The sequence below is a fragment of the Stegastes partitus genome, unplaced genomic scaffold, assembly GCF_000690725.1.
Source record: "Stegastes partitus isolate 25-593 unplaced genomic scaffold, Stegastes_partitus-1.0.2 Scaffold407, whole genome shotgun sequence".
In the NCBI taxonomy this organism is placed as follows: Eukaryota; Metazoa; Chordata; class Actinopteri; family Pomacentridae; genus Stegastes; species Stegastes partitus.
In genome coordinates, this window is record NW_007578138.1 from 409,287 (window position 1) to 418,390 (window position 9,104).

General features: G+C 40.3%; 1 protein-coding gene across 2 annotated transcripts; it reads right to left on the reverse strand.

The window, feature by feature from the left end:
• Positions 1 to 236: 236 nt before the first annotated feature.
• srsf5a (serine and arginine rich splicing factor 5a) lies at positions 237 to 8,697 on the reverse strand. 2 transcript variants are annotated; one of them, XM_008285537.1, is made up of 8 exons: positions 8,587 to 8,697; positions 6,315 to 6,448; positions 6,151 to 6,221; positions 4,892 to 5,002; positions 4,184 to 4,253; positions 2,711 to 2,784; positions 2,526 to 2,630; positions 237 to 1,464 (listed from the first exon to the last, which is right to left on the reverse strand). In XM_008285537.1, the coding sequence occupies exons 2-8, from the start codon at positions 6,438 to 6,440 to the stop codon at positions 1,152 to 1,154; spliced, it is 870 nt and encodes a 289-aa protein (XP_008283759.1). In that variant the 5' UTR covers positions 6,441 to 6,448; positions 8,587 to 8,697; the 3' UTR covers positions 237 to 1,151. The 2 variants fall into 2 exon arrangements, with proteins under 2 accessions (XP_008283759.1, XP_008283757.1); XM_008285535.1 differs by having other exon boundaries at positions 4,184 to 4,262.
• Between the last annotated feature and the right edge of the window lie 407 nt (positions 8,698 to 9,104).

Genomic DNA, 9,104 nt, shown 5'->3' on the forward strand with positions numbered 1-9,104 from the left:
AGGTACAAATCTAAATGATGAGTGTCCAGGAGCTAGACGGAGGTTTTATTAGTGCTGGATGTTAAAATATATTAAAAACGTGTATTATGAGGAGACATCCAGGTACAAACACTGTTCTGTGGTTTCATGTCCGGCCTTCTCTGAATATTAGTTCTGGTCAATAATGACATTAGAGATCTTCTATCAACAACAACCAGAAACGCTCAGAATGGAGTAAAACAAACACTGACACAGCGTTTAAAATCAAACATGTTTATTTGGGTTCAACCTGACATTTGTGTACGTTTGTGCTGAAATCGCTGCAGGACTGAATGTTTGCTGACAAAATGAACAGACTTGAATCAATGCAAAGACCCACATGTACAAAGTATTAGAAAAAAAATAAGAATAATAAAAAAGAAAGAAAAACGAAGGGTCACAATATGCAGCGGGTGTTTTAGTCTCAAATTCATAAACCTGTAAAGAAAGATGTGTTCTTAGATCCTCGACACAGACTGGAGTAGCAGGAATCAGACAGAAACATGAGATTAAATTAAAAAAAAACAACTAATGCCAGATTCCAGGTTGAACTAAATCTCCAGCTGAGATGTTTTTTTTTTTTTCTGTTCACATATCAGGGCAGTGAATGCAACACGTGTAGAAGCGCCTTACTGGAAGCGTAATCACAGTTTCACAACAACGCCAGGAGCTCGCAGCACAAACCAAGAACATATTCGTCAACACTTTTTTTTTTTTTCCTTAATGGGGGGGGGGAAGCGAAAGCGTCCCCACGAAGCACAGAGGAGTGGATGGAATCAGAACACGGCTACGACGGACTCCAGCGGCATCACTGATTAGTATTTCATTGAGACATGAACGTTCCCCAAAAAGATGGAAATGTTTAAATCGTAACAAAAAAAAAAAAAACACAAAAAAAAAACTCTCTTCTGTGGAAGCACATCAAAAACTAAGAATTACAGAAAAACAAGTGTTAGCACATTGAAGACTGAGGGTCTTATGTCAAAATGTAAAAGTCAAATTTCTCCCCTTCATTAAAAGAAAAAGACAAAAAAAATAATAAATCTCACCCCATCGTTGAGGCCCATGGTGAGCAGCTATCAGTCTATTTTTTTTTAATTTTCTGTTTTCTTTATTTGTTTTTTTTACGGTCTTCAGTGTTTGCTGTCTGCTGAGGCGGAGCGGGAACGTGAGCGGGATCGAGAGCGGGAGCGGGATCGTGAGCGCGACTGTTTGTCCTGAGCAGGAGCCGGGGAGCGCGAGCGAGACCTGGAGACGGACTTGGAGCGGGACTTGGAGCGAGACTTGGACCTGGAGGGGGACCGGGCGCCGGCTTTGCCCCCTCCGGACGTCTTCTTCTCTGGGGTGCGGCTGACGGACCTGGAGCGGCTCCTGGAGCGGTTGCGGCTCCTGGAACGACTCTTTGAGCGCGAGTAGCTGCGAGAGCGAGAGCGGCTCTTGCTGTGACTGTGGAGGGAAAAGAAAGAGAAAAAAAACAACATTTAATGTAAGATTTAGTGACACTGCAGGGCTCCAGAATAATTCCACAACCCCTTTATTTTGGTGCAACATCACAGCTATTGTGTTACAAACTCTATGGTACAGTTTATTACATCAGTTCTTATTGTGCTTTTATCATGTTTGACTTCCATCTCTATTTTAACAATAGATATTTTATTTCTCTGGCTTATTTTGTTTTATTACATCTCATCTGGTGTTTTCTCATCGTACGGTTCCTCAGTTCCTCAATTTGATTTATTTCTAACATGATTTTAGGGGCTGTTTGTGCTGCTTTATTGCATTTTTAATTTATAAGAAGTGCTATATAAATAAGTGAACCATTCACCCTCCCAGCATGCCGATGAATAGTTTGTCTTTGCATGACCTCGTTTTTGCATGGATGCAAATACGGTCAGTGATTCCAGACTTGGTATTTGTAAAGAATATTTTAATGTGGAAGTACATGAATTTTGTCACCAGTTCTTTTCCTGGAAGTTGTCTGACATCACAGCCTAAAGTGCTCACAAGTTGAACATCTACTTAAGATTTACTGATGTTCCCTAAATGCCTCACATGTGGGCGACCGTACCAGCAAGTCAGACAGATGTGAGCAAAACTTTGATGGAAATTAGTGAGAGTGAAAAACTATGATTTTATCTACATGGGCTTTTTTTTTTTTCCATCCTCTGCTCTAAAGTTCAACTTGTCTCAATGTACATTTTCTTTTTGATGTACTTTATACTCGAGTCTTTTCTTATCTAGTGTTACAGTGAGATTTATCTCCAATTGTGAAGTGTTTACATTTTTACATCAGTATGTTTCCACCTGCTTCCAGGCTTTATTTTAAGCAAACTTCCTGTTTGCTCTTCCTTCCTATTTCAGGCACCAACGTAAGTCTGGGATCAAGTTTCCAATTAAACTTCCTCCACTAAATAAGAAAACCTTGAAACCATTCATCTGCTACAAGAAGCGCCTATGTGAGCAGGACAAACAAACTCACGTCAAGAAAAAAAGGTAAATGAACTCACCTCCTGCTGTCCTCAAAGATCTTCAGCTTGCGTCCATTCAGCTCTGTGCCGTCAAGCTTGGAGATGGCGTTCTTCATGTCACTGCGGGATGCAAACTCAACCACCCTGCGTTGAACGAGGAACGCTGGTTAGCGCCGAGCACAAAAACGAAACGACAAGCATGAGCTGACGAACCGGCAACTCACCCTTCGTTTTTGTTGGGTCTGTGAGCGTCCACAAAGGTAACTTCACCTGCTTTTCTCATCAGGTCTTTCAGGTCCTATGTTAAAAGCATAGCGTGGGATTAGTAACAGCGAGCCACACATGAGGTGTCAGTGAGAGCCTTCATCAGACCTGTAGGGGGAGAGATGAGCAGGCAGCAAGAAACCAGCACACACACACAAACTTGGGTTATCTAAGTCACTTTGTCATAAGCTCCCATTTCAGTGGAGGCCATGTAAACAAAAGAGCCACAGAAAATGCTTTGTGAGAGTGGACAAGTGTTGTAGGTTTTTGTTTACGTAGCCTTAATTGACTGTAAGAATGTAGCTTTTGTAGCCTATCAGCAAAAACCAAATTCACGCCTGGCAGGTTTTTTTTTTTTTTTTTAAGGTATCTGAAGTCAAAATTAATCAATTTCTAATGCCAGCTAGTAGTGGATTTAGGAGTATGTGAGGTAAAGCTGTGTATTTATAAAGCGTACGACTAAAACCTGATGTCTAATTCTTTTTTTTTTCTTTTTTTTTGGCTCAGCAGAGGTAAACTGTTTACATGATTCCCCTTTGAGACTGTAACTCTACACCCCGTTACCACCCGACCCTGAACAAACCCAATCACATGAGTTTTATGCTACTTACCGCTCCATACCCAGGAAGATATTAGCATAGAGCCACTTGTCCAAATAGCAAATGGGAACCAATGCAGTGTTAAGCCCTTGAGAAACGCCCTCGGCCTTGACCCAGCATCCGGCCTCCACAAGTAAGGAACCACCAGAGAGCAAGTAGGGGGAGGGGTGTGCGCCCAACTCAACACCCCCCCAGCTCCATCAGCAACAGAAAAAGACCCAAATGGGAGAGTGTAGGGACCGTAGATTTGAGGGGGGTTACAGCAGTCGGGGATGCCAGCCCACAGAACCTCCAGACTGTGGCTACGGACCTCCTAAGGCTACCGTATCCTGCGCTAGACCACTTTCACCCGCTACGGGGCCCAGCCAAGACTTTAGACCGGCGGCAACTGCGTGTAAGGAGAGGCACCAAATGGACACTATTCAGAAAAAAAACAACCAGCAGAGGGCGCTACACACTTCTGACACCCCAGTGGAGGGTGTTTGTCATTCACCTCTGATATGAGGGAAACCATATCAGAGCAGCTGCTAAGTAAGAAACGGTCAAATGTTTTTGGTTAACATGTGCTTTTGTCTGGGAAGAAAAGGTGGTAAAGTAAAAAAAAAAAAAAAGAAAAGAAAGAAAAAATAGTGGGGGGGCTTTCTATTGTAATTAGCCAATTAACTAATAAGAACATGTTTTTTTTTGTAAGAAATTATAATCTGACTTAAACCAAATTGACCCGGGCGATAAAAAAAAAGATTGCTGCTTCATTATAATACACGTCATAAGAAGATGGTAAACATCATTTTAAAAAGCTTGTGTTGTGAGAGAGATAATGCCGTCATCTCTTACCTGCCAGCTAATCCGTGATGAGAGGTTCTCTACAATGAGTCTGTGGTCGGTTCGCACAGGAGGGCCGTACCTGTTCGGGCAATAAGAGGACGAAAAGGTAAGTACAACCCAAATCACACTGGAACACCCTCAGTATTCAATGGAAGCTGCAAAATTCCACCTGGATTTATTCTCACTGGAGCTTCTCTTAATGTTCACTGCTCTAATATTTATTCTGCGCCTGCCTGAAAGCTTTGTCAATATTTGATTTTGTTTTAAAGGTGGAACAACTGGCTTTTATTTACTGGCAGCGCACATTAATGACATGATAATGTTGCTCAAAAGAGTTTTTAAATGGTCTGCTCTGCCACATGCATGCGTTTATATAAACTTAAGACTGTTTCTAAGCATATGCTCTTATTTTTTTTCCGACTTCTCAGATTGTATAACTTGTGTCTGTGGGTTCACATATTGACCCAGCTGTCACACTTCACTGGGCTTTATTTGACTTTAGCAAAACCAGATAAAGCGAAGAAAGACACATCACCTGTGGAAAAGTTTCATTTGCTCTGAGAAACATATCTTAACATTATTTTGCTGTATAAAGATGTTGTCAACACAACACACTCTTGTGGTGTCTCTACAGATTTAAGTATACCAGAACATGAGCACAAGTGTCGTGCAACTTGCTCAAAAAGGTTCCTGGAAGCTAATCTGTGTGTAAAGTACCTGGATCCACTGCTGCGAGACGGGCGATAGCTGCTACTGCTGCTACTGAAGCGTCCCATACCGGGGCCGCCACCTCTTCCTCTCCTGGAGCGAGCATGCTCAATAGTGACCCTGGAAAAAAAAAAAAGCGAGTCAGTCAAAAGATGATTCAGCTGGAATCAGACAGTCTGAAAGTTTCCAATAGAGTCATATAACTATTGATTAGTCAGTGCGGGCTCAAGTAAATTTGGTGTTTTTAGGGAGAAGTGCACCATTAAATGCATCTAACTCTGCTGCTTCACAGACAACAGAAAGACTGCAGTCGTATAATCTGGAAGGAACGACCAAAGTGAAGCACTGACAGTGAATAATCAAACAACTGTCAAGAGTCTGAAAGCACAAATGCTGGTGAATACATTACTGATTCACAGTTCCAAGTCCTGTAAAATGTCTCAGACTAATACTCAACAGACCCACAGATTCGAGACAAACCCCAAACAGTGCTGACTATTGTCTACTCTCCTTATGAATTAATGAGCCTGGCCTTGTCAAATGTTGAAAATGTCCATCAATGTTTCTGCTAGACTGAGATGACATCCTCAAATGTTTTGTCTACAACCCAAAGATATTCAGTTTAGTGTTATAGAGGAGAAAAGAAAGCAGGAAATATTTCTATGTAAGAGATTGGAATCAGAGAATTGTCAGTATTATCTAATAAATGAATTACACAGACTGATCAATCGACTATCAAAATAGTGAGTAATAAATCTGATAGTTAAAAACTAAACTACTTATTGTTGCCGCTTCAGAAATTAATATTCTTTTAACAGTCAAAGGAGCAGGTTTACTGCAAAAAGAACATTTTATTGCTGTTAAGTGAACAGATGGCTACCAGAGACTGATGAAAAACTTCACAACTCTGTAACCATTTGTCAGTTTTCTGCAGCATGTTTTTAAATGTTAATGTCGTTGTGAAAGGACTTTTGTGTCGTCTTTGTCGCTCACAAAAGTTCAACTGACTGTGACTACACTAGCTCCTAGCAGCCTAAAAGCAACTGTGTTTGTCGTACTGTGACAAATGCCAAGACGGCCCCCAAAATAAGGAGCTGCAAGAAAATATACATCGACATGAAATCAGTTCCTGTGATTTGCAAGATAAAAAAGCCGGTGAGTCAAATGCTACACTTGATTTAGCCAGGCTTTTGTCTTTTATTTTGTGTAAACATGCCAGAGTGAAGGGCACAGAACACAAATAGATCAACTAAAAACCAGATTATTACCTTTCACTGCACAATTCTTTGCCGTTCAGCTCGTACACGGCATCATCTGCATCTCTGTGGTCATCGAATTCCTGAGGAGATGGGAAAAACATGACGTTTGTAGAAGCGGAAAACAAGATCAGACGAAAACCAATAATTCACACAAAGTGGTCGGCCATACTAACCACGAAGCCAAATCCATTTTTCAAGTTGATTTCCCGGATTCTTCCATATCCTTTGAAAAACTTCTCCACGTCTCTTTCTCTGGCGTGAGGGCTCAAACGGCCAATGAAGACACGGCAGCCACTCATGTTGCTGTCTGATGAAAAAGAAGAACACGTAATTTAGCAAGTACTTTAAACAAAGAAGGAAGAAAAGTAGAATAAAGAAAATATGACATGAAAAGGCTGGCAGGCTTATCCTACTTAGTCACAAGATGACTTTGAATGCAATCACAGTATGTAGCATCAGCACAGTCCAGGAAATAAAAATCAAAGTGTTTCCTTATTGCTTGTCTATTGGAGAGCGAGTGCATTGTTTTTCAATGAAGGACTTTGCCTGATACAAAGGCCGCCTCTGCTAACAGTTAACTGTTGTAAGGAATTAAACATTAAACCAGGAAAAAAAAAACAGACTCAACAAATTCCATGTGCTGTCTGTTGTTGTTGCTGGGGCCACTTTCAACCAACTAAACTAATTATTATCCTGGTGGTAACTTCTTGAGCACCATGAACATGTGACTTTCTCTCATGTGAAACCTTTCATTTGCATGTTATAAACCAGTCAGGACAGCGTTACATTCAGACATGTTCAGGCTGAAAATGCTCCCAGCGATACCCGACCAGAATCAAAACCACATACTTCAGCTCTGGTCAAACCAGTTTTAAGATAACCATTTACTTGAATGCAGATTTCACCCCGTCCCTACAGAACAGAGCTAAAACTACCATTACACACATACGGTTCATTGGGTTTAACAGGCTTAAAGGTTAGTACAGCATAATGATTTATAATAATTCTTGCATTTGTGGAGGTTTTAATGTTCAGGTTCTAGAAAGAACCTGATTCAACATCTGTGATTATTTCAGAGGTTGTAGTATAATATAAAGCACTATAATAAGACACGCTTCCAATGTGTTTATGGCACATTAGAGGTCGGACTGGGAAACTAATCGATTGAAATATCACAGTTTAAAACAATGCAATTAACAAAAAGCAAAGGCTGTAGTTTAGGATAGGCATTGTGCTGAAAGTTAAAAACCATCCTGACACTAGTTTTAATGCTCCCTCACATGATTTGAATCTATTACACAAAGAAACCAATAAAGAAATATATTGCAAATTCAATCTGTCTGGAAAAAATCTAATAAAATATTTCCCCCATGTCATTTAGTCATAATTAGAAGCGCATCAAATGGCTATTAAAGTAAAGCATTGCAGGCAAAAGCACTTAGGTTTCCAGCACTTATTGAGTTTGAGATTTGGGGCTATTTTTGCCTCCATAACATGTTTTATTCGAAGCAAAAGTAATAAAAACATCCCAAAAAATACACATTTGTTGAATTTAGTTCACTTTGCCAAGTAGAAAGTTAACAAAATTGTTCCTATTTAATTAGAATTTACAGAAAGTCAACCTTTAACCTTCAGTCCGATAATCAAGACAGCTGTGCTTACTTTAACAGTCGACAACAATCGATTAATCATCATTATCTTTTCATCAAATCAGTGCACATTTGATTGAATTACTTACACGATCTAACCTAGTATTTGAATTAACCACATACATTTGTGTAACACCACTAATATAGATCCGTAACCATAACAATATAAATAATGTTTGTAACGTTACTTTTATTGCTCCATTGAAAAGCAGTTGTATTCTGTTGTTCCAACGTGCTACATGATGAAAGATGCTAACTTGCCCGGCTAAAATTGTTTACTCTAATCTCCTGTTGTCTTAAACAGCATCAAGCAACGATAAATTCGTACAATACTGTTTTGGACACCCCGAAGTTTATTTGCCATCCTTACAAACTGAGTTATGTCGGTTGAAACCACAGCATTATTCGGTCGGTTAGGCCCAGCTCCAGCCTGCCAGTCCTTCACTGTGAGAACACGCTGAGACAACGTTGCTAACGTCCAATTAGCGACATGATCCAATATTATATTTGAGCATCGCTGAGAAAAAGAAATATAAGAGCTGCAAGCTGAATACGTGCTAGATACCGAGCTATTTTTGCAGTCTAACATTAAATCTAAAGCAGGCTTTACACATCACCCCCGGGTACAATTTCGTTCATGCAGCTCGCCTCGAGGTCGCATTCAGCTAGCTGAGCTAAGCTAAAGCTACATCACTGAATAAAAAGACAATTCGGAGCACATAAACGCCACGTTTGGGTATTTTAAAAACCTTAAAGTTGTTAAAAATAACTTCCCACCATTCAAATAAATTCTTACCTATTTCTGTTTGTTGGAACTGCTTCGGTTGTTGTTTTCGCGGCTGCTTTGCTGCAACTTTAACTGAAACTACTGCTCGACTGGATCAAAATGGCGAATCGGGCCCGAAGAGGAGGGAACAGTGGGGCAGCGGCTGCCTGCGGGTTGCCAGTTAACTGTTTATCACGGGTAATGTAGACGACTTTTCATTGTGTTGCTCAAAAGAAGCTACCGCGTTCAGGTGTAATAAACAGTCTCAAATTAAAATACCATTAAATATGTTCAATTACAAAAAATAAAATAAAAGAGGCGTCGCTCCTTGGTATCGTCAAAGACGGATACGGCACGGATTTGGCAACCCAGTTCAGAGCCCTCCATGCTAAACAACAGTTTACTGCATGCCTTCTCTTTGCTCTTAGCTGCATAGAATTACTTCTATTTTATTTACATGTCATAATATTTACCAGAGTACCGAAACAAATAGTCCAATAATCTATCAGTCACCAGAAAGACAAGTCATTCATCAAGAAAACTGTATA

What these genes read in the sequence shown, in the direction of transcription:
- srsf5a (XM_008285535.1), bottom strand. Translation starts at nt 6,440, where the DNA reads ATGAGTGGCTGCCGTGTCTTCATTGGCCGTTTGAGCCCTCACGCCAGA. An exon ending in AAAATGGATTTGGCTTCGTG is followed by an intron (nt 6,222 to 6,314) that starts GTTAGTATGGCC and finishes CCATCTCCTCAG; the next exon opens with GAATTCGATGACCACAGAGA. An exon ending in AAAGAATTGTGCAGTGAAAG is followed by an intron (nt 5,003 to 6,150) that starts GTAATAATCTGG and finishes TTTTTTTTCCAG; the next exon opens with GGTCACTATTGAGCATGCTC.